Raw genomic sequence first — 23,673 nt, 5'->3', positions numbered from 1 at the left:
CTCTCCCTGCCCCCCGGCTTTGTTCTCACACTTCTTGTGTTACTAGCCTTCAAGCTAAAATTACACAGTAAAAAGAACCCAGAACGCAACTTCAGGGGCAGCACTCAGCCCTTCCTTTCATAATGCAGCTGTTGAGTCAGACACCACCAGCAGTGGAAAAAGAAGGCAAGACCTAAACCCTATGGGACAGCGGTGTAACAGGCTGAGCAGCCTGGCCTCCTGGAGATGCCCTTAGTGCATAATGAAGTCACTGGGAGTCGAGGGCTCCCATTCCCTCACAGGATTGGGCTCTAAATCGGCAAACAAGCAATTGGTGACAAGCAGGCAGCTACTGAGCTCTGTCTGTGGGCTGTCGAAGAGCTCTTCTGAAAGCAGCCACTCACTCCGTGTTTCCATGGAAGAGGCCATGGGATGGGGGACGGAGAAGAGGCAGTCAGTGGAAGGAGTAGTTTCCTTCCAGCATGGCGCCTTTCAGCTCCCCAGCATGGAATCCTGCCTGGAAATTCCCAGGGTTTTTGTTGTTGTTGTTGCTATAAACTAGCATTTATTGGCCAGCTAATAACTGGTGAAATTGGCATTTGGCACAGCATGGAAAGCGGAGCCTAAACAAACATTAATTGCAAAGAAGCAAACATCTCCCAACTGGCGTTTAAACTTGTTTAGCAACAGAAGGGACATATTTTAACTGTTTACAGCTCAGCCCCAGCCTTTCGCCACTCGCGAAGGAGAAGAAAGGAGCGTGAACGGGGAGAAACGAGCCATTGGCTCGGAGGTTTTCTGCTTTCACGACAGCACAACTATTTCAGTGCCAAAGCAGAACACCATCTAACCAGGGCTGGAAGGTTTGTAGCATTGTAGACAGACTAGGTGGGGGAGGGGATATCTTTTATTGGACAGACTTCTGTTGGTGAGAGAGACCAGCTTCAGGTCTGAAGAAGAGCTCTGTGTAAGCTCGAAAGCTTGTCTCCCTCACCAACAGAAGTTGGCCCAATAAAAGATATCACCTCACCCACCTTGTCTCCCTCATAGCCTGGGACCAACAGGGCACACAGCTTGAGCATTCTATTATGCCAATGCAGCTAGCCCCCAGTCAGCAAGCCCCCAGCCACACAGGCCCCCACACACGAGGTCACGGCCCTGCAGCAGGCCCAACTGGACAAGACCAGGCACTGCCCTTAACTGGACACAAACTCCTGCGCTAGGCAAATCAGACACCTGGACTGAGCTAAAATAGCTGCTAACACCAGAGAGCACCTCAAGGAGCTGAAAGAGATGGCACTCAGGACAGCGCTCCCACCCCATAAAGGCCACAGTGCTCAAGGGCAGCCCGAGTCACAGTTAATGCTTTGGGACACTACACTCTGACTCTTCCCCCATTACCATGGTCCTCGAAACCCAGACTCACATGCCAACCCAGTCTCCCTTGCCCCCGTGCAATAGGGCAGGACAGAGAATTAACTCACAACCCAATTTCTTCCAGCAGCCCAGGTGGCACTCAGGTGGGTACTATGCACTGAAGTTCCATGGGAAAGACCATGATACCTAGCACAGAAAGACATGCCTGCCGCTCCCTGTCCAACACTCCAGCCAGCCAACCAACCCCCCCCGTCCCCGTGCTACAGAAGAGAGATCCAGTACTGAGTGCTGAGAAACATAATTGTGCATGGCTATTAAGTCATTCAGTGCATGGACCTGCCAGGATTTTCTGTGGGGCATTTTTCCAGTCAAGTTTTAAATGACTCTTAAATTTAAGGGAGGGAGCAAGCATAGCTCAGCGGCTTGAGCATTGACCTGCTAAGCCCAGGGTTGTGAGTTCAATCCTTGAGGGGGTCATTTAGGGATCTGGGGCAAAAATTGGGGATTGGTCCTGCTTTGAGCAGGGGGTTGGACTAGATGACCTCCTGAGGTCCCTTCCAACCCTGATATTCTAAGATGAGCAACCATTTTTATAACCTCAGTTCCATGACTCCTCAGTGTTTCTGGCATAAATAATTTACAAGTGAGAGGACACCAGATTTCCATGGGAGGGAGACAGAATTTGGATCGAATGCAGGAGAACTCCTAAGGCAAGATACTAGAAGGAACCAACTCAGAGGAGGAGGGGCACCTGAAGCTCCCTGTTACTCACATGAGGTCTGGTTTGTGCCGATGAAGAATGGCACAGAATGCCAGGCCGTCCCGGAAAGAGGTGGTCATGTTGGTGATGCTGACATCCCGGTAGCCTTCACACTGCTGCTTGCACCACAGCTGCAAGTTTTTGATGGCTGCCATTCTGGGTAGCGGGGCAGTCAGAGACAGGGGTTAGGCAAGTACAGGAGAGGCAAGACAGATCCCTGCTGCGATGCTCCCAGTGGAAAATCTGACATCCAGAGCAGCACTTCGCGACGCCAGGAACTGAAGAGCCCCAAACTCCACCAGCTTGGTTCTGTGATAGACCCAGACCCTTCACCTGCTGCAAAGTGCTTTTGCTACCAACCTCCCAGGCCGCTTCTGCAGGCAAGAAAAGGTATGCTGCAACCAGCCCCCGCCACTGCTGGCACAAGTCCTCCCCCGTCGCTGCTGGGGATGAGTGTAGGCAAGGCTAGTTCCTGCCCCTTTCACGTCACTGCGGGGGGGGGGGGGAGGTGTGCAGGAGATGCTGGTGCAAGACCCTCCCCCAGACACTGCTGGGGGAGGGGTGCAGGCGATGCTGGTGCAAGACCCCCCGTCACTGCTGGGGGGTGCCGATGAAGCTGGCCTCAGCCCGGCTGTGTCTAGCGGAGGGAGCCCGCGGCAGCCCCAGAGCGTGTCAGGAGCTTCCCGACTCCCAGCCCCGGACGCGGGGAGCCGCCGCCGAGTCCCGCTCGCCGCCCAAGGCGCAGCTTGTCCTGCGGCCCCGCTCCGGCGCCCTACCCCGCCAGCGGGTCCCGGCTGCAGCCTGCTGGGTGTGCGGGAAGGAGCCGAGCCGCGGCCGGATCTGTGGGGAAGAGGCGGGGAGAGCGCAGGGGAGGAGCGGGGGGAGGGATCAGGGCGCCCCCTCGGCCGGGAGAGAGGCCCCTTCTCTGGGGCAGGGGGCCGGCCCCACTCCGCCCCAGCGCGGGTGAGCAGGGTCGCGGGGCACGCAGCAGCGCCGGGGGGGAGCTCCAGCCCAGCGCCCCCGGCCGTGTGCCCGGCAGAAGCGCCGAGCGGGCGGGGCGGGAGAAGCCCCAGTGCCCCGACCTGCCCCCCCCCGCAGAAGTGGCTGCGGGGGGGGGGGGGGGGGGCAAACAGGGGCAGTGCCCCGGGAAGGGTTTGAAAGGAGCAGAACGGGGGCAGGAGCTCCTGGAAGGGCCCCCCACTTGCTCTAGCCCAGGGCCCCAGGAAACCTTGATCCACCTGTGCAGGCCAAGCCCTGCCAGGGAGCGGGGGTGCTGCTCTCTGGCTCTGCTCGTTCGCTGCCCTGGGAGACGCCCAGAGAGCGCTGGGTGCAGGCCCTAGCCCAAGCCAGGTGGAGACCATGGAGCTGCAGAACCAGCCCCCGGGGCCTAGGTGAACCGACCTAGGCAGGGGAAGGTGCTTTCCTCTGGCTCATAACCGTGGGTGTGGCAAGATCAGGGAGATAGCTCACCAGATCCTAGAGCTAGCACAGCTGTTGAGCTGGGCTTTTTCTAGCCTGATTTGGGGCAAGTGTAGAACTATCCTCTGGAGCCGCATTAACAGGACTCAGGCAGATTTCCACACATGTATCCCTGCTCTCTTCCCTCATGCGTGAGTGCAGAGGACATCTCTGCCGTAAAGCTGCGCGGGGCAATTGTGCAACTAGACAGAGATGTGGGGAACGATTCAGATGGTGGGTCAGAATCATTAAATGAGTCTTCTCTTTGTCCTGTCCTCAGGCTGCTTCCCACCACGTCCCTGCACATGTGATTGCCGGAAAAGTAGTGCTCAAGCAGCTAGCATCACAGGAGATGCTCCAGCTTTTTGAAGCTTTCTGCCACCGTCACAGGTAGGTAGCCTCACTTGATTATCCTGTCTCCAACTCTGGTGCAGAGCTGATGAAGGCAATGCCATATAGCTGATGTGCACCAGGTGGTAGATCGACTAGGGGGAGCCAGAGCATATGGGCGATAGGGTCATTCTCTACTCGTTTGCCATAATTGAACGCTTGTCTGGTTGGATGACAATGTTAAGGGTTTAAAGGTGGCAAGACAAGTTAGATGAGTGAAGAAATCTTGAAGCCAGTTTCCACATCTGTCCCCTGTTCATACAATAATCCATCTGCCCATACATTTATGCATCCCCTACCTGCTGATTTTTCAGCAGAGTGACACCTGTTCACTCCATGCGTGTTTCCAACGAAAAGGCATGTCACAGTTCCAATGCACATGCACACCCTGAGCAGCCCCACTGTAGAAACTTGACTGGTGTGCATCAGAAAGGAGCCTCAACCAATGCAGCAAATCTGAACACTTTAGCTCAAACTTAACTTTGCGCCAGCCTCTCTCTAGTGTATGTGTATCATTGCCTTAGCACGCTGAAATCCATGTACGTTTGCTGTTGCCGCGGTAGTGTTGCGAGTTCAACAGGTAGAGGCAGCCTGCATTTCTAGTTGAAGAGCAAGCACTCTCTTCCAAACACTACCTGCGCCTCCCGGCTGCCTGGTCAGCCTGCAAAACCCTAGTAAACTGGAAGCTGCTGGCGGCACTGGGTGATGCAGGATCAGGGTAGGAAATTTAGGGAAGAGGATGTAGCAAACAGAAGCAATTTATATCAGAGCTGGGAAGCTACTGCTTCCACTGCACAATACAATTGGGTTTAGGGGGTAGGGTCTAGAATAGAGAGGGAGGGAAGCTGATAGAATGCTGTAAAAACATGCCATGATAAACAGCTCTAGGGTCCATTCATTGTTACCCTGCCCTTTGTGTTGTCATTTTTGCCAGTGCAGAGTGGATGTAAAGTGACGACTTCTGTCTCCTTTGCACTGGTGTAAATAAACGAGTACTCAAGGCTCAGCACAACAGCGAATTGAGCCTGGAGGTCTCAAACCAGCCACCTGAATGAGGCATATGCCAGACAGCAGCTCCAGCCCCATATTAAGGACCATTGCGTCTCTCATGCTGCCCCACAACTGAATGAGCAGAGCCTTCTCTGCTAACACAGAGCCTAGATCAGGCAGAAGTGTGTGGGGACAGCAGCCAGAGTGGGCTTGCTGCTTCCCAGACACAGCTGCACACGAGTGCAACTGACAGCAAATCTGCGCCCAGAAGAGAAGGAGCTGTTGGATGCAGGAACATAAAGGCTAGCGCCTGAAAGAGAATTTTACAAGGGGTAGTTGCATCTGAATTTAGGCCATTTTTTACACTCAGTCAGCAGTTAGTGACTTGATCCCCCTTCCCAAAGGTACGGAGTTCCCAAAGTCCCAGTTTTGGCTCCACTGTGATCCACAAAACTCCCTCCATCCCCATCAGTACCTAAACTCTCTTGGCACCTAAGTTTTCAGGGTAAAAGTTCCCTAGGTTTCTGCCTTTGGGCATGCACACTACTGCCTCCCTCTAGGCATCCAAATGCCTAACTCCTGCCCCAGCCCTAGAGTGATTCACAAACTGGGGGAAGACAAGCATTTGGCTGCCTATGTCACATGTGGGACCCAATCGGCTGGATGTGCTCAGAGGCCACCTACCTGATCGGGTCCCGTTCAAACGCAGGTCCGAGGAGGAAGAGGAAGTGGTGGTGCCACCCTATAACGGTTAGCCCCAACCACTGGACTACAGAGCCATTCTCTCTCAGTGCATCTTCCACTGAAATACTTACATCACTGGGCCAGAGAGAGAGAATGGCTCTACAGCCCAATGGTTGGGGGACACACATGCTCCAATCCCTCCTTCAGTATAGAGCCATGCGAACAGCTTCAAGAGGAGAGTCTGAGGGACCCTCCTACATTAGAATAGCCCCTGGCTCAGTGGTTAGAGCACCCTCTTGAGACAGGGCAGATCCCTGTTCAAATCCTCTCTCCTCCTCGGGCTAAGGGGGGAATTGAACCCAGGTCTCACAAATCCCAGGACCTTGCTCTATAACCAGTGGGCTAAAAAGTTATAACACTTCCTACTCCATCCATTTTATGTGGCACGAGGCAGGTGCCTAAATCATTCCCACAAGAAATGCCTTAGGAGCTTGACTCCAGCAGACAAGTTCCTGTTTGTGGAGCTCCAAGCAGAGAGAGGCACCTCCCTGCAGTCCAGACTTCGGCACCTAGGTGAGAGGACAGGGCTTAGTACATTCCACTGCATTGGCATCTTCCATTAGCTAGTTTAGGCATCTCCCTGCATAGCATGCTGGCTTCGGTGGTTAGGCAGCGTAGAGATGCCTAGGCACCTAATTCAGGTTTTGTGGAGCACTATGGTGTTCCTATGATTTTCTACATGCGTAAAAGTTAGGCACAATACTACTTGGCATTGCAATACCTAAGTCCCCCTTTGTGAATCTGGGCCTTGGTCAGACGCCTTCAGCTGAGCCTCTGCCCCAGTGTGTTACACCAGGGGTAGGTAGGAGGAAGGGATGGTGATCGTTAGCATCAATTAACATTATCAACTTAAAAGAAACAGCTGGAAAAGCAAGGAACTCACAAGAAATGTATTTGTATAGTTGACAAAGCAGCAAAGGACACAAAATAATGCTTTCGTCTAAGAGCTGCCTATAAATTAGGTATAAAGAATTAATACAGCCAATATAATATATTAATGGCATTTCTATGACATGATATGGATAATATATATTGATATATAAATACCTTACAAATAATTCACAGTGTGTTTCCATTTCATCAACAATCACCAGCCAACGTATTTACTTTATGGGAAGGATTATACATTTCATTATAAACGGCTTGCTGGGCATGTCAGCAACTTTTACATCTCCATTCACTTTATTATTAATGGCTTCCTGAACAGTAACAGCACAAAGATGCACACAATGCAGTATCAATATTTGATGTGGCATCTATAGTCTCCCATTTATCATTTATAACAGGCTACAAAAACATTATAAAACATTTATTCCACGTTTATAGATCATTTTATACTAAAACAAAGTTGTGTTATAAATACATTATTAATCCTGTGTGCCATTTATAGGAATCCCTTGTAATAAGGCCTGAGCATATGTTGCTCTACAACTAAAACAATCAATAGACTGTTGGGGCTGATTGGAAATATTGCACCCTCTGAGCCAGCTTTCTAGTGCTGCGTGGCTTCGGCAAAGGAGCAGAAGGTAAACATCTGTTTCTGCTCAGGTTATGCTAGAAATGAATCAACCCTTGATAAGGTCAGTCAGAAGAAATGCAGCATAAAACCAGAATTGTTTCACCCCACAGGTGTGTGGCAAACAAAGGTGCGGTTTCTGGGCAAATGTTAACAGAAACTTCCATGGCAGAGAATTCTGGCCCAGTTAGATCTAGATTATCCAAACCAATTCTTAACCTCCATTTTCTTGCAAACCTGCGAAAGGCAATGGTCACATTACTGTGGACATTAGGGCATCATACTCAGTCCTCTTCAGGGAGTTTGGGAAGTGCAGGTTCTGCCGTACTGAGGAGGAGGGAGGCGACAGATGTAAAAAGTTCACTTGTGGGATTTCTTTTTTTTAATTCAGTGAAAACAGGGTTTTGTGGAGGTGAGCATTCCCCTGCAGTGTTTGCTGCCCAGCTATTGCAGCATTGGGAATGTGAAAATGAATTTAGCCCTGCAACCCCAGGGCCAGTAGAGCCCAAACATCTACCCAGCAATTATATAGCCCTGAAGCCCAAGTCAGCATACGCAGGTCAACTGCAGGTCTTTAACTTCAGTGTAGACATTGCCTTCATCACCTAGTCTAACCTCCTCTATCACACAGACCCTTAAATCTCATCCAGTTACCCATCAAGAGATGGAAAATCCACCACTTCCCTTGGTAGTTGGTTCTAGGCAGTGTGGACTGAGCAAAATTCAGGTTGGAGACACTCACTGGTACACAATAGGCATTGGGTTCCTATTACATGGTAAAGGTGATAGCAATGACATATGAGAGATAGTAAGCTCATACCCTATTATTACTAATGATTCAATAATATTGTGTACAAGCGACAAGTACTTTGCTGTGGGCCTCATTTGTCTCCATGTGCTCTTTTGGTCTAAGTTCCATTTTCCTGTATTTGATGGCAGACCTTTGTAAATGTTGTTTGTCCCTGCTATGAAAGTCCAGGGGTGCCTGACTTCTCCAATGCGATGGAGTTCATTCCACAAAAGCACAACAAACACCTGCCGAGATTCTTTCCTAACACATGCCCATAAACAGTTTGGAGGACTTGGAAACATTGCTGGCTAGTGCAGCCGCAGTAGCCAGCCACAGCACAAAGCTATATATCTGCTGTCACTATTGACCAAAAATGCTTCACTTTTAACTCATCATCTTCTTAGTCCTAAATAACAGCACGATCTGGCGACCATGTGCCCAGCATACCCTGAATGTCCACGACTGCTACGGACATCAGTTCCAGGCACATCAGTTCCAGACTGTCTGCTGTCACTCCTTAAACTCATCCCAGTTTCCATACACTTTATCCCAGGGCTGCCTGCTCTCCTGATTTTATAATTCATCTTGCAATATTTGGTGCTTTTGTAAAAGCCCTAGCTCTAGAATCCTGTGATTACCCGAGAACCTCAGCTTTCATTATAAAACGTACGTTTCTAGTCCTCTTTGTTGTGGACGAAACCTTGGAAGTGTGACCTGAGTACATCCTAAAGGCACAAAACCACAAGGCTATGATTTTGGGAGGGTCCTGATTCTTTATTTTTGAACATTCTGGGTTAGCAATACTGATATCTCGATATATCTCAAGACCTTTGGACCCAGGGTGAAAATTACAATTTGCTGACATGTGTAAGAGGAAGTTATCTCAAGGACAGGAAAATCTTATCCTACCCATGTTGCAAAATTACTTGGCATTTAACAAGTCTTTGTCTTCTCTCAGTTGGCTTATATATATGGCTGTTATTTCTCCCAAGACTAGCAGGGGCATGTTTTTCTTATGCTTTCAAAATTAATGACTTATTTTAGATTAAGGAATCAAAACAGGAAGGAAGTATCCATGAGAGAAGAGAGTGTGTGCGTCTCCTCTGTAACATCATAAATCATCTGTGCCTTACCAAAAGGCGGCCAGGCTGATTCCTCAGATATTTAAAAGGCCCGGGTCAAAAAAACAAAGAACAATTTCATAGCTCCGCACGCCACTTCAAAATGCTTTCAAACCAATCACTCATGATTGAGGCCAGTTTGCGGTTTTACCTGTGAAGTACCTGGAGAAAAATATAAAATTCAAGTTCAAACATGACTTCACATTGAAGGAAGCTGAAAGTGAAATAAGATACACCCAGAGGATGCACTTGTGTCAACCTGCAAATCCCTACGCTGGGTGCATTGGGGACGCTTCTCAAGAGGAAATACATCCCCCAACCTTGGAGTAAGGAATCTTGAGCATCAGGAGCAAGTGACGCTGTTATCCCGGTGCGTAAAGTGATTTCCTGTCAAAATAAATAAATAAAAGTATTTCACATGTGGGGGTGGGTCTCTGATCCTCACACCCCCAGAGCTCCCTCTGCCCCTCATGGTGAATGGGCCTGTCTCCACTCCTCTAATACCATTGCCTCTTCCCATGGCTTCAAGAGACTTCAACTGTTGCAGTGAGGTCAGGGACGAGACAGTCACCCATTCCAATTCTCTGGGATAGGAGAGTCCTAAAGTATCAGGTGTCCTGCAAATGAGGTAAGCAGGACATTAAAAGGGCCCAGAAATTTATGGTGGGGTTGCCACAGGATTATGCTGAGTCATGACTCAATGCAACAAGTTTGACAATTTATTTTAAAAGGTGACAAGCCCAGACCAAAGGTATTAGGGTCCCTCTCCGACGGATCAGACTGAAATACACAGTGATCTCTGCACCGTCAAACAGAAAGAACACTCCAGTTACGTGAGGATTCAGAGATCTTACCTCTGCGTATCGCTGAAACAGAAAATGAAAATTGAGTTTTCAAACCAGAACATGTTAGGTTGGGTGCGGTACCCTCTCCTTGTCATGGATCACCATGGGAACATGCCCCTCCCAGTTTTACTCTTTCCTTCAAACTGGTTTGCCACTGCCATCCTTTGATTTTTTCACCTGTTATTAGTGAAGCAGAGAGTAAAGGCTGGTGAACTGAGCTGATAATGTTTGTCAGTGATTAGATAGCACTTTCCCTCTTCAAGCCATGCTACAGACATTAACAAATTAACCCTCACAGGCCCAGGCCATGTGGGTAAATGAGTGTTATCCTTGCTTTACATACTGGAAAAAGAACTATGGCTACACTAGAGAGCTTACAGCGGCCAATTAATTAATCTGCCCCCACCGAGCAGCAGCAGCTATCCCCGCAGGAGAAGCCCTCCTGCAGACGTAGTGCTGTCCAAACCAGCGCTTAGGAGGGTGGCTTATTCACACCCCTGAGCGATGTAAGTTATACCGACATAACTGGTAGGGTAGACATAGCACAAGTTAATGGACACAGCATTTCCGGTTATGGCTTATTAGAACAATCTATAATCCACCAACCCCCCTTTTGTCCTGTGACTGCAGAGGTATTAGCAGGCCACTTGCTCTTGAATGGTCCCTTAGATAATGTGCTAACTACTTATGCTAAACAATCTGTTTCACCCTGCATTTAGCTGTGATGGTAGCTGTACCTTTCCCAGAAGAGCTCTGTACGGCTCAAAAGCTTGTCTAAGTTGGTCAAATAAAAGATATGACCTCACCCTCCTTGTCTCTCTCCCAGCACGTCAGCAGCAGAGCCATCGGTAGACATCAGGATTTCCTGGTCTCCAGTCTGTGGCTGCCTAGGAGACCATCATGTAACTGGCATAATACCAGCTTTAGCCATTTTCTCCCCATGTTCTTTTCTCTACAAACCTCCAAGTTGGAAGCCAAAGTATGAAACGAATTATTTCTAAACCTAACACTGTGCCAGCAGCACAGTGCCGGGAAGTGTGGACTGGCAACCTCTAGAAGAACTGGGAAAACTCACCTCTTTACAAATACCGCGTGCCCCTGATGCATTCATCTAGCGGCATTGACACCAGCTTTAGAATGAATTATCCATTTTGCTTTTCCAGCTGGAAGGCGAATGGAGCTGTGGCAATACTGGGAACTCTGCGTTGTGGAAATAGACCGGGGAAGGAAAATGAGCCAAGTGCAGAGATATTCAAGTTAAATTTCATTTACTGGTATTCGATTGTCAACTCTTCAAGGCAGGAACTGCCATCATCTTGGGTCCTGTCCAATGCCAAGCATGATTTTAGAGAGACAAGGTGGGTGAGGTAATATCTTTTATTGGACAAGCTCCTGTTGGTGAAAGAGAGAAGCTTTCGAGATCCATAGAGCTCTTCTTCAGCTCCATGGAGCTCAAAAGCTTGTCTCTTCCAACAGAAGTTTGGTTCAATAAAAGATTTCATCTCCCCTACCTTGTTTCTCCCTTATCCTGGGACCAACACGGCTACAACAACACTGCAAACAAGCATGATTTTGACATTTTTATTCAGATTTAAATATCCAGGCATCATCTAGGTTACTAATGAAAAATACATCAAATCAAAACATCAGCAAATCCAAGCCAAAAATAGCCAGACCACAGAATCACAGTGAAATGATGATTAATCATATATTCATGCTTGTTTAAGGCCAGAAGGGCCTGTTACAATCCTCCAGTCTGACCTCCTGCCAGGTCATAAGATATCACCAAGTGGTTCCTGCATCCAGTCCATAACTCTGTTAAGCTAGAGTCTATCGTTTAGAAAGACAAGTATAACAGAAAGCCCTGGAGTTGAGGTCCACTCGAAAAGCCTTTTTCTATTGACCTCTTTCAGTCTATTGCATTTAATAGATGGATAAATCCCCACCATACCCAATTAGCAAGAGATCAGATCCAGTACCTTGCATCAACCCTAGCTCTAAACTACAATCCAGAAATTTCTAGGGAAGTCCTGTCTTTCCTGGCAGGGAAAAGCACAAGGGACATCTATCAACTTATCTGGCCGCATTATCTCTGAGCACCCTGTAAGGTATTTATCCTCAGGACCCCCTGGTGAGGTGGGGAAATGCTATTATCTCCATTGTACAGATGGAGAACAGAGGCACAGATACACTTAGGCCTAGATCCTCAGTGGTATCTAGGGCACCTCAGTGGGAGCTATACACCTAAGGATCTGAGCCTCAGGCCTAGGGTAGTCAGGAGTCTGGTCAAAAGGGGACCTGACGGGGTCCGATTAGATCTACTGACCAGACACCCAAAGTCCAGTTACTGCAGGCAGGGAGGCATCAAGTCATCACCCACGCCAGCCCCTACTCAGCCAGGGCCACCTTCTACCTGCGTCGGGCAGGTGCAGCTCCCAGCCCTGGCTTCGCAGGCAAGTCCCTCCTGACATGGGCAGAGGTGGGGGAGAAAGGGGAAGAGTAAAAGCAATTGGAGCAGGGGAAAAGAGGAGCGAATGGGGGCAGGGCCTCAGGGCAGGGGTGAGAATAGGGTGACCAGACAGCAAGTGTGAAAAATCAGGACACGGGATAGGGAGGGGGTAATAGGCACCTATATAAGACAAAGCCCAGAATATTGGGGCCATCCCTATAAAATTGGGACACCTAGTCACCCCAGGCGGGAAGGAGAGGTTCTGGCACTTCTGCTGGAGTGTCCCGATTTTAAATATTACAAAGTTGGCAAACCCTACTCAGGCCTTGTCTTCACTATGAAAGAAAGGCATGTTCATAACCCAAGGTAAAATCCTGGATACTTAAGCACCTAAATACCTTTGAAAATCAGGCCCCCAGCCTTTACATTAACCAGCTAACTCATGTGGAAATTACCAACTTCCTGGTCTTCACTAAGTGCTCACCTCAAGTTAGAGAAGGCCCAGTGTCACATGGGAGAAAGCCTGTGATGGAGCAGTAGCCTGAATGCCATTGCCCCAAGTCCTAGGCTAGTGCCCGAATACTTTCTCTTGGTCTCAAAAAAGGAAAAATGACATTTTACCAACATGTGCCATGAACCAGACAGTTCCTTTGGAAGTGGAAGGCAAAGAGTCCTCGCACTGAGAGCGGAAATTCACATAGCTCAGGACACGTCTACACTTAAAATGCTGCATCGGCACCGCTGTACGGATGCAGCTGTAGCACTTAAAGACGACGCTCTAAGCCGACGGGAGAGCGCTTTCCCCATCAGCACAGTTAATCCACCACCCCGAGAGCTTCTCTGCCGACAGAGCTGCCTACGCGGGGGTTCAGTCAGTATAACGATGTCACTCAGGGGGTGGATTTTTCACACCCCTGAGCGATGTAGTTATACCAATAAAGGTCTGTAGTGTAGACCAGACCTCTGTGTGCCCTACCCAATCTCAACCCTGTTCTGCGGATGGCATCGTTAGAGGTTTATCTCCCCTTTAAAGGCATTTCCAATAAACCCTGGAGAGCAAAATCATGATTGCTTTAGATGTTAAAACTATTGATGTAAAAAAAGGGCAATTTTATTACTTTTATGAAATGTTTTTCATTATTTGCATAATTGTCAAATGCTAATAAGACAATTAGCAATTATTATAACGTAATAATGAGCCAGCAATAACTGGCCTATTGTATTTTAATGAAATTCTTAATTGTTGCTGGGGGGTCCAGAGGTTCTTTTGTCCAATCTCTTTTTCCATTAGAGACGCTGTTCACATGAACAAGGCGCAGAATAAGGGGAAATGAGAGCAGCTACTGTGAAGAGGCAGAAGGGAGTTCTTATAAAGAAGTCATTTTTATTTAAAATGGAGAAAATGAAACCTTTGGACTTAGCAGCTTTAGGATCAAGTTAACCCCTCCCCTACCCCAAAATCCATCTTCATGTTTTGACTTTCAAAAGGCATCATCCTAGGAAAACATTGCTGTCAGGTGACGCAGGTTGAAAACATATCGAGGGGGGCGGACTCAGGATGGTTCATGGGCCCAATGCTGGCAAAAGTATTTACAATGGTAGCCAACAGTGAATAGATGTCATTCTCTGTGCCAGCCAAGCTGCCTTGAGCTTAGATATCACCACACTAGGCTATGGCAGGTGGTGAACAGACCTGTGGGAGTAGTTCTCTCTCTATATATATGGGGCATATAGGAAGTGAAAGAGGGGCTCTCTCATCCCCTTTCTGCGCACACAGAAAAAGGTCTTTTTTTCTCTTCGTTAGAGTTAGAATGAAAATGGTGGTACCTTTAAACATGAAATCCCAGTTTCCTGGCTATTACCAGTACCAGGTGTAATTTACGTGGAGGGTACAAAGGAGAGCAGCCTTTACTTTCCACTTCATCACATGGCATCTGTAGCACTGATAGCACTGTGATCAGGCAAAGGGAAAGTCACCTTTGTCCTAGTTCCCCTCTCAGAAGTATGCTTCAGAGACAGCTGCGCTCTGAATCACGAAGACACAGACACAGCTCCTGAGTTAGTCATTCCCCATCCATGGTTCCCCTACAGCTCATTCTCTGCAGCCCCCAGTGTGTATCAACAAGTTTTGGTACCTCTGGAAACTAGTCCCTTAAGCTGCCACTCCTAGGCTAAAGTCCACCTCCAGTGAAGAGACACACCCCAAATACACACTTCAGAGAGTGAGCACAAGAGACACCCCTTACCAGATACATATGCTAAGAAAGTCGCACAAACAGCAAACACCCACGTACACAAGTCACCCCAACATACACAGTGCTGAGAATGACACAGCACACAACACGTATACTCTACAAAACACACAATATCAGTATTGCCAACCCCAAGGGTTAAAAAACTAAGAGTCAAGCTCCCCCCCATCCCCAAAAGAGAGAATTTTTAAATAAATAAATAATTTTGAGGTTTGTTGTGCTTATCTCTTGGTGTTTGAGCCTTTAGGGGTTGTGTTTTCAAGTTTTTCTCCACAGGCTAGAGATTTAATTTTTTTAAAAAATAAAAGCTGAGAATCTCATGACTCCAGGAGATGGGACTTTAAGAAAAGCAAGTATCATATGACTTGCAATCAAATCGCAGGAGCTGGCAACACTTCTCCTATAATCCCATGACCGTAGGAGCTGGAGCTTTAGGAAAAATAGCAAATATCATGAGATTTGCAATAAAATCATGAGAGTTGGCAACACTACAAAATGTAACATCTCCACACACCCCAGGTACTGTATACCCTTCTCCTGTGCCTACAGAGCTTTCTATGGAACAAGCTAGTATGGGAAAGAGAATGACTCAGAGCGCAGCTTTCAAAGGAGCCTCAGCCCCGTCTCTACTTTTGTACATCATCACCGACATGAACATTTTGGTTGTGTATTAGCTGTCACACACACAAGCAGCAGAATTTCCATTTGTAAAACCCCTTCTGTGCTGGATGAGTATGCACAGGTGGGATTTGCCTGCCCTTGCCCTCACACATGCAAGTGACTGCCTGGGCACAAAGGGAGGTCAGAATTTGAATATTTGGCCAACGGACAACTAATCAGACGGAAACACCATTCAAACGATCGGGGTCGGTCCTGAAACAATGGAGTCGATGGGATTGCCCCTGCAGTTGTACAGCAGCAAACGTAGCTGGCGTGAGTGTGAAGAAGCAAATGCATCAGAACAGCCACATAGCAGCACTGGGAATCTGAGGGCAGGAAGAGATGGGGGAAGTAAGATGAGATGTCAACAAAAGGACTGAAGCTGAAGCAGTGGTTCCTATTATTTATTAGCTGTATGGAGATAGTGCCCCACCAGGACCCCTCTGTGCTAGGCACTGTACAAACACACAACCAAGAGACAGCCCCTGCCCTGCCGATTGTCGGAGAGCAGCCTTTTGACTGGGAAGAGATTCATACAGGCAGGGCCATAATAGCAGTAAAATCTGGCGTGAATCTTTTCCCCAGCACACAGATTCCCCTGAAAGGAGGCCCTGAATGGAGACGCTTGCTCATATGCTTACATGTGTGTGCCGGCCTGCAAACATATGAGTACATGCATGCTGACAGACACTCCCCTATACATGGGCACACGGGCATTTACATGTGCACAGGTAATGAGCTCTGTTATCATTCAGCCATCTGGCTCTTGGGCACTGAATGCCACTCATACAGCATGTGTATCCTGCAAGTAGCGTTACAGGCTGCTCTGTTGTCATTGCTCAGCTCAAAACTTTCCTTTCTCCCATCAGCTCTGCCTTTGGAAACGTATTTCTTCACTTCTGCGCGCTGGGCAACTTGAGACAGGAACACATGATTCTTAGCCCACGTCTGACTCATATTCCTGGCCTAGTGTCTTTGCTCTCTGATCAGTGGGGGACAGAGAGGGAGTTTCCACAATACACCGTGTGACTCTAGAACAGTTCTATGAACCAGTTTATTTTCTAGGACTTATTTGATCATCATCCAACAGGAAGAAAAAGCAAATCACTTTAAAGGCAGCAGCATCTCTAATAATCCAATACTTCTGCTCCGCATCTGACACCAGAAAGCTGGTGGTAGAGACCATGAACAGGGAAGAGTGCCAGCTTATTGAGTCTGGTTGAGCAATGTATTGTGCTTCCTCTTTCATCTTACTTTACTTCTCGTGCCCCTTTCCATTCATCACAGGATCATGAGCTTCTAGGGGACGGAACGGTCTCTGGTCCCCACAGCCAATGCAGAATTGGCCCTCAGAGTACAGTCTGTCTCCTCTGTCCGTGGCTATGCTGGAGCATTTTGACCAGACTGATGGGAAAGAATCGATGGGAACAAAGGGGCTCACCTTCCCTCCCGCCCACTAGCCCTATGCTAGGACCAATGACATTGGCTCAGCCAGACTGCAGAGAAGTCAGACTTTTGTTTCCCTTCCTCATCCTCAGAAGCTGCTTCAGATACTCCCCGCAGCCCTTTACAGACAGTGGGAGGACTGGAAGGACAGATGCTATGCCTCTGTCAAGCAGCTAGCTCTGGTTAATACCAACCCCCCACCTCACGACACTCCTCTGGAATCTCCCGCACATCAGCACCTCACAGCGTTTGACTAGAAACAAACGTCCAGCCACTGGTGAATTTAGAGGAATCATGGTCTCCCCCAGCACACACAGCTCAGGCACCTTCTAAGGAGCTGTAACACCTGGCAGAACCTCAAGGCCCTCTAGTGGTCGTGGGAGGTATAGAGGGGAGGGAATAGCCAGGAAGCCACAAGGCACCGAGTTGAACAATGGAAAGGGACCCTAGCTCTAGGGTGACCAGATAGCAAGTGTGAAAAATCGGGACACTTTTTTCCAGGGGGAGGGATAGTTGCATATATAAGACAAAGCTCCTAATAATGGGACAGGCCTGACAATATCAGGATATCTGGTCACCCTACCTGGCTCTGGACAGCAGGTGAGAACTCCACATGGTCCCAAGAGCCATGCTACAGTGTGAAGAGCAGGAGTCTGCCTGCTTCATACTTCTCCCATTCTATTGCTTAAGGGCTCCAAGGCCCCAGCTAAGCATCCAACAGTGTGCCAACCATCCAGGATTGCCCTGGACTCTCCAGGAATTAATCTTTAATTAAAGATTATGTCATGTGATGAAACCTCCAAGAATACATCCAATCAAAATTGGCAACCCTACCAAACACAGGCTCATTGGATCAGAGCCTATGACAAAAGTAGCTTAATTTGAAGAAGACAACCCAGAGTAGAGAGGTGACATCCCCCTGCTAACGATGCGCTAATGCATGTGTTCTAGTGAAGGGATCCTGAGAAATAAGCCTGGAGAAGGGGATGGGTCTGTCCCTGGTCAAATATGGAAGGATTTTAACCAGGGTATCTTAGACCCAAAGTCTCTGCACATGCTGTTGTCCCAGTTGAGTGCAGGTGCTGGGAAGTGTAATGCAGATGCCAATCAGAGAGAAAGGAGTTCAGGCAACAGCTACCAAACAGGGAGGCACCAAGGGTGATCAGAGATGGACAAGGCTGGACAACAGCCCACAGTGGGCTTGGGAAGCCCCTATAATGCCTCTGATGCTCCCTGTTCCATTCATGGTGACTATAGCCCCCTGAAGAAATGGATACGGTCTTTGTTTGGGAGCAAAGGTCCAAGGCCCAGAGGTTGGAGAGGTACGGGAAGGGGGACTGATGTCAGGATCAGTTTCAGGCACTATCCATGTATGCCCAGAGGTCTGCTGGGTCTGGTTCTGAGTCAGGCTGCTCCTGAGCTGCAGTGGGGGTCAATTACAGCCTCATACTCTTGTGCCTTGACCCACAAGCTGGGGGTGCTGCAGGAGCAAATTTCCTCTGGCTGTGGCCGCCCCGGTGGCCTCAGCTCCCCTGCACAGGGGAGGTCCAGGAGGAGGCTGCCCTTTGGGGCCAGTGCTTGGCCAGTGATCTGAGTCTCCTTCCAGTGTTCCAACTCTAGAGCTCTTACTTGAAGCTTCGATTTCCTGGGGGGCTTGGGGCTTCTTGTGTCCTGAGACAGACAAGTCCCTAGTGAGAGCTCGGTCCAGAGCTCGTCCCTGCAGTTTCAGTTGTCTCCTCAGCTTCGCCCTGCGGTTCTGGAACCAAACCTAGGGAAACCCAAAGGAAAACAGGCATTAACTAACCATCTTTTTGCCTGCTGCACTCTCACGTGCTGCTGGCAAACTGGAAAGCATGGGGTTTATAAAGCATCCATCCTGCATCTGTCTCCCCAGGTTCCTCTGGGGGAGCTGTAGCTCCAGGAATCCAGACAGAGATGGTTATACAAGTGAAGGTTTTAAACCAAAACAGAAATTTCAGGTCATGTCACATAACAGGGAAAAATCTCATTGCAGAAGTGTCCCTCTAACGCGCACGTAATGCTCACAGCAGATTCCCAAGCTGTCAGCCAGTTCTAGAAGGAGAATCCTAATCCCCTTTACCCCCTCCACCAAGGAACTGGACACTTTCACACGGGCTCCCTGTGCACCACTCCCTCCTTCACGAGCTGGGGCTGCAGAGAAACCGGGGGACATGAGCAGCTCTCTTACTCTGAGCCTGACAATGGGTCTCAAGCCTCATTTCCCCACCCCAGACCCTCCAGAAATGGGAGGGATCCACCACCCTTGTTCTCCAGAGACATGGTAAACAATGGCCCAGCTCAGATCAGGGCAGCTGTCAAAGCCGAGGTGAAGAGAGGGGAAACACAGGAGAGAGAGCAGGGGCCATGCTGGGTAGATCCCACAAACACACACTTTCCCCACCATGCAGCTGGGCAACATCCCCACTTCAACCATTTCCCAACCCTGAGAGGAGACGGATCCTTACTCTAGCTCTCCCCCATGACCTGTGGCTGCAGAGTTACTACTACCAGAGCCAACAGGCAGGCAGAGCTGAGCCCAACGTCTAAAGGTTCCCTCCCACCTCTTACCTTCCCTGGTCCGAGGTGGGTTCCTCGGGCACCAGTGCCAATGGGGCTGGAACATCGACAGGGCTGGGAATAAGCACAGCGAAGATCAGAGCAAACAGGAAGTGACAGAGCCTCCTGCAGCAAAGTCCTAGCCCCCTGCCCAGCAACCCGAGAGGCTGGGTTCAATGAGCTGCCCTCCCAGCCAGGAGGTCGGGGAGAGAAGTTCATTTTAAGCTCTGCAGACAAGGGCAAGATGCTATCAAACACTAGCCTGGAGCGCAGTACCCCGTGAGCATCCGGTACCTGAACCCTGGCCTCTATCAGGTCTAGCCGGAGGGCTAGGGCCTCCCTCATGAAGACGTCAGGGTAGCGCGTGGTCTCAAAGGCTGATTCCAGCTCCTCCAGCTGCCAGCTGCTGTAATTGGCTCGGGCTCGTCTCTGCTTCTGCGGGCGAGCTTCCTCTGGAGAAAAGCCACAGCGACTCCAAATGAGCTAGTACCACTCACCAGACCAGCTTAGGGGCACAAAGCGTGGGCGGTACACTTCACTGGGCACCATGCTAGCCCTGCCCCCTCCACTGGGCACTGTCCATCCCTCTTCACCACCAGCCCCTGATGAAGAATTAGCTCCGGGTTCTCCCTGGCACAGCCTATCCCCTTACCCAGGGCCTTTGGCTCTCATCATCGCGACAGAGACCTTTCAATCAACCACGTGAGGAGAGGAGACCCCTCAAGAGACTTGCTGTTCAATTTATTGTAAGTCTAAAAAGCCTTCCACTCCTCAGTGTCTAGATTTCATTCAGCTGATTTTGTCTGGGCTATTTCACGTAGTGTCTGAGCGCTTCACGATCTCGAACGTATTTAGGATGGGATGGGTGGCCCTGAGGTTCTCATCGGTTTAGCGGTAGTGCCCTGGAACCCCAGCCAGGGACCAAGACCCACCGTGCTAGGGGCTGCACAAACATGGAACAAAGAGACGGCCTGCTTGAGCTTGGGAGGGTGTTACAGGATAGCTGGTTCCCATGGATACACGGAGCCCAGCTCCCCTGGACCAGAACAGATGCACCCAATCCAGCCAATTAAAGAGGCTAAGCTACACCTGGGCCTATCACGGGCTGCTTGTGGCAGCTGGATTGAGACAGGCTGCGCCTTGGGGAAGGAAAGCCACACCAGAGTGGAGCTAACTCCTGTGGTGGGTCCCCAGAGCGAGGGGTCAGGGGCTCATGGAAGCAGCCCTGGGGCTGTTGCTCCAGCAAAACTCAGACTGGGAAACTGCCAGGAGCAAGACAGCCTGAAGCCTGAGGCTAAGGAATGAGTTAAAAGGCTGTTTTCTGGTTGTTCGCTAACCTCTCTTAAGGAAATAACCCCACTTGTAAAGCCTGGGCATGGCAGCGTGTGCTCTGGGGCTGGGCAGAAGGGCTGGCCCGGGGGAAGATGGGCACCTAACACCACCAGTGAGCACAGCCGGTTCCTGGGGCCAGTGACATCTTCATCCCACATACGATGCAGAGTGGAGAAATCTTTTAAGGCAGGGTGGGATTTATTTGGGGGGGGTTATTAGCACTATTTTTTGTATCCTTCCACTTAGTACCCGGGGTCCAGCTAGGTAAGGTCTAGAGCAGGGCGGGCAAACTTTTTGGCCTGAGGGCCACGTCGGGTTTCCGAAATTGTATGGAGGGCCGGTTAGGGGAGGCTGTGCCTCCCCAAACAGCCAGGCATGGCCTGGCTCCTGCCCCCATTCCCTGTCCCCTGATGGCCCCCCTGGGAGCCCCCGCCACCAGATCCAACCCCTCCTCTCATTCCTGACCACTCCCCCCCCCGGACCCCTGCCCCATCCAACCACCCCTTCTCCCTGACCTCCCCCAGAATCCCTGCCCTGACTGCCCCCCGCCACCCCATCCAACCCCCCCTCTCCTTCCTGACTGCCTACCCGGGACCCTTGCCCCCATTCAACCCCCTTGTTCCCTGCCCTCTGACTGCCCCAACCCCTAGCCATGCCCCCTGACCACTGCCCTGAACTCCCTGCCCCCTTACCGCGCTGCCTGGAGCACCAGGGCAGGCAGCCGCACCACCCAGCTGGAGCCAGCCACGCCACCGCGCAGCACCGAGCACCGGCTCAGGCCGCGGCTCTGCAGCTGTGCTGCGGCTCAGAGCATGGCGCCAGCAAGGGAGGGGCCGGGGGCGAGCCTCCGGGGCCAGGAGCTCGGGGGCCGGGCAGGAGAGTCCTGCGGGCCGGATATGGCCCGGAGGCCGTAGTTTTCCCACCTCTGATCTAGAGGGAGGGGATAACAACAAACCAACACATTTTAGAAGTCTCTAAACTGAACTCTTCTCCTACACAATCGCATCACAACGATTTTAAATTCCGGTATCTCGGGACCTTCCAGGGGCTCAAAGCAAGGACTGTGCGTCTTGCTGGAAACTGGGGAATTTACCCATCCCCTGGGGTCCCTTCATCTAGCTTACCTGAGAAGTCCCCAAACTGAACTCTTCTCCTACACAATCGCATCACAACGATTTTAAATTCTGGTATCTCGGGACCTTCCAGGGGCTCAAAGCAAGGACTGTGCGTCTTGCTGGAAACTGGGGAATTTACCCATCCCCTGGGGTCCCTTTCTCTAGCTTACCTGAGAAGTCCCCCAGCTCCCCCAAACCTGCATCTTGGCTTGCCAGCAGCAGTGCTTGTTTGCAGGGCTCCGGAGGGCTGCAGGGCTGGAAGAGCTGGTAGCTGAAAAGGGGAGCTGGGAGGAAGAGGCTGCAGACAGGAGCGGATGCGAGCTGGGCTGAGAAAGCAGGGCCGTAGAAGCGAGATGCAGCCGGGAGCGAGGACACCATGTATTCTGAGCCGAACATCCTCCAACTAGGGACACGAGCAGAGCTGCTGCACCTGGGTGGAAAGGAGACAGGTGGAGGATTCCTACTCTTCTGGCCCGTGAGAATCCCACTCATCCACCGGAGGGGAAGGGGAATGTGAAAGAGCCTTGCCCATTGAGGAGACCTGACTCCAGTTATGCTGCAGTCCAGATTAACCAGGGAGACATTGTTCCAGTAGCCAGATGCTGCAGAGAAAGGAGTGAGAAGCCCCAAACAAAGATACTCTGGAATGACTTGCTCATGGGAAACGTATCTTCCTGACCTCCATCAGCTAGTGGTGGGTCATGCTCTGAAGCAGGAGGGGTTCTCTTTTGTTGGGGGGGGTTTGGATATTGGGGAGAGCTGGCTTAGAAGCCTGAAGACCACAGGGTTTCTTACTCCTGAAGGAGACTTCAGAGCCTGCTGTCTGCTTTCCCACTCCCCCAAGGGAGCGCACCAACCACCTTCAACAAGGCCAGAGGGTTGAGCAGGATTACTGCACCCAAAACTCGAATGAAGGATTGACATTGCAGCATATGGTTCATACTGATGTCCTGGTGAGCTGGCTGGCTCTGCCGGGGAAGCCATAGCTGGCTCTTGAAGTTGGGACAACCAGACTTCAAAGGCTGATGGTCACATGCAACCACAATGATCCAGACCTCGCTCACCTGAAACTCCTGTGGAGGGAGCATAATCCTGTTCAGCTCATGGCTGCCAGAGAATCATGGCTGCACTACACCCTGCTTGTTTGTCGGCTCAGAGGCAACATCAGAATAGACTCCCGATACTGCAATATTCAGGGCCCAGCCAAAGCCAGTACATGTGGAATATTAAAGGTGAAGAGAGATCTCTTCAGCCTCAGAGCACTTCTGGGGTCAATTCAAGGTTTCTAGCAGGGAGAGACAGACAGGCCGGTTCTCTCTCCAAACCACCTTGCCCATCCCTAAAGAAAACCATGCCAAATTTTTGTTTTGTTACTTACATAGCACCTACAGCTGGCTAGATGACTCCAAATAGTCACTCAATAGTTTACACTGTGACCACAAAGGAGCCCAAACTCCACCCTCCAGCAAACCCCACTGACATGAAATTCGGAGAGGATAAATTACCAGTGCGATTTTGGTAATTTGGGGGGGAGGGGAAGAGAAAGAGGGGGGAAGAGAAAGACAAATGAGTTCGTCTGCACAGGCAGGGGAAAGGAAATGCCCCTCCCCAAAGCGAATTTCACCCCTTCACTCCTCAGCATTAAGTGTACATTGATATTCCTGAACATTTACCATGCTGAGGAGAGTAAAGTCCCACTCCAGAACCAACAGGATCCCCTCTTCCCTTAGCACTGCACTGAACACCCCCTTTTTGAGAGGCTATGTCAGCCCCAAAGGAGGGAACAGCCATTAGGAACATGGCAATTTTGACACAATTTGCACCAGACTCTGCTCCAGAGGAGTCCGAAGTCACAGAAGCTGTAGAGGAAGA

General features: G+C 50.1%; 2 protein-coding genes and 1 long non-coding RNA gene across 6 annotated transcripts in view; all 3 read right to left on the bottom strand.

Moving 5' to 3' along the window:
* The window catches only part of MICALL2 (MICAL like 2), a 34,821-nt gene extending 31,977 nt beyond the window's left edge, over window positions 1–2,844 (bottom strand). Inside the window, exon 1 of one of the 2 annotated variants that reach the window (XM_048867356.2) lies at window positions 2,129–2,844. In XM_048867356.2, the coding sequence (XP_048723313.2) occupies window positions 2,129–2,271 (143 nt within the window). In that variant the 5' untranslated portion in view covers window positions 2,272–2,844. The remainder of the gene's footprint in view (window positions 1–2,128) is intronic. The other variant, XM_048867358.2, reaches the window with a different exon arrangement.
* Window positions 2,845–6,573: 3,729 nt separating this feature from the next.
* Window positions 6,574–11,405, bottom strand: LOC142073322 (uncharacterized). Its single transcript, XR_012670132.1, has 2 exons — window positions 9,138–11,405; window positions 6,574–7,451 (listed from the first exon to the last, which is right to left on the bottom strand). It is a non-coding gene; the product is annotated as an uncharacterized LOC142073322 (long non-coding RNA).
* Window positions 11,406–15,720: 4,315 nt separating this feature from the next.
* INTS1 (integrator complex subunit 1) overlaps window positions 15,721–23,673 on the bottom strand; it is a 56,966-nt gene continuing 49,013 nt past the window's right edge. For all 3 annotated transcript variants that reach the window (XM_048867942.2, XM_048867943.2, XM_048867948.2), the window contains 3 exons: window positions 21,972–22,231; window positions 19,649–19,806; window positions 15,721–18,545 (listed from right to left, as the gene is read on the bottom strand). In XM_048867942.2, the coding sequence (XP_048723899.2) occupies window positions 19,696–19,806; window positions 21,972–22,231 (371 nt within the window). In that variant the 3' untranslated portion in view covers window positions 15,721–18,545; window positions 19,649–19,695. The remainder of the gene's footprint in view (window positions 18,546–19,648; window positions 19,807–21,971; window positions 22,232–23,673) is intronic.

This window comes from Caretta caretta, chromosome 10 (assembly GCF_965140235.1).
Source record: "Caretta caretta isolate rCarCar2 chromosome 10, rCarCar1.hap1, whole genome shotgun sequence".
Lineage (NCBI taxonomy): Eukaryota > Metazoa > Chordata > Testudines > Cheloniidae > Caretta > Caretta caretta.
Note: the sequence above shows the minus strand (reverse complement) of the source record. Positions and strands in the feature narration are given on the sequence as shown.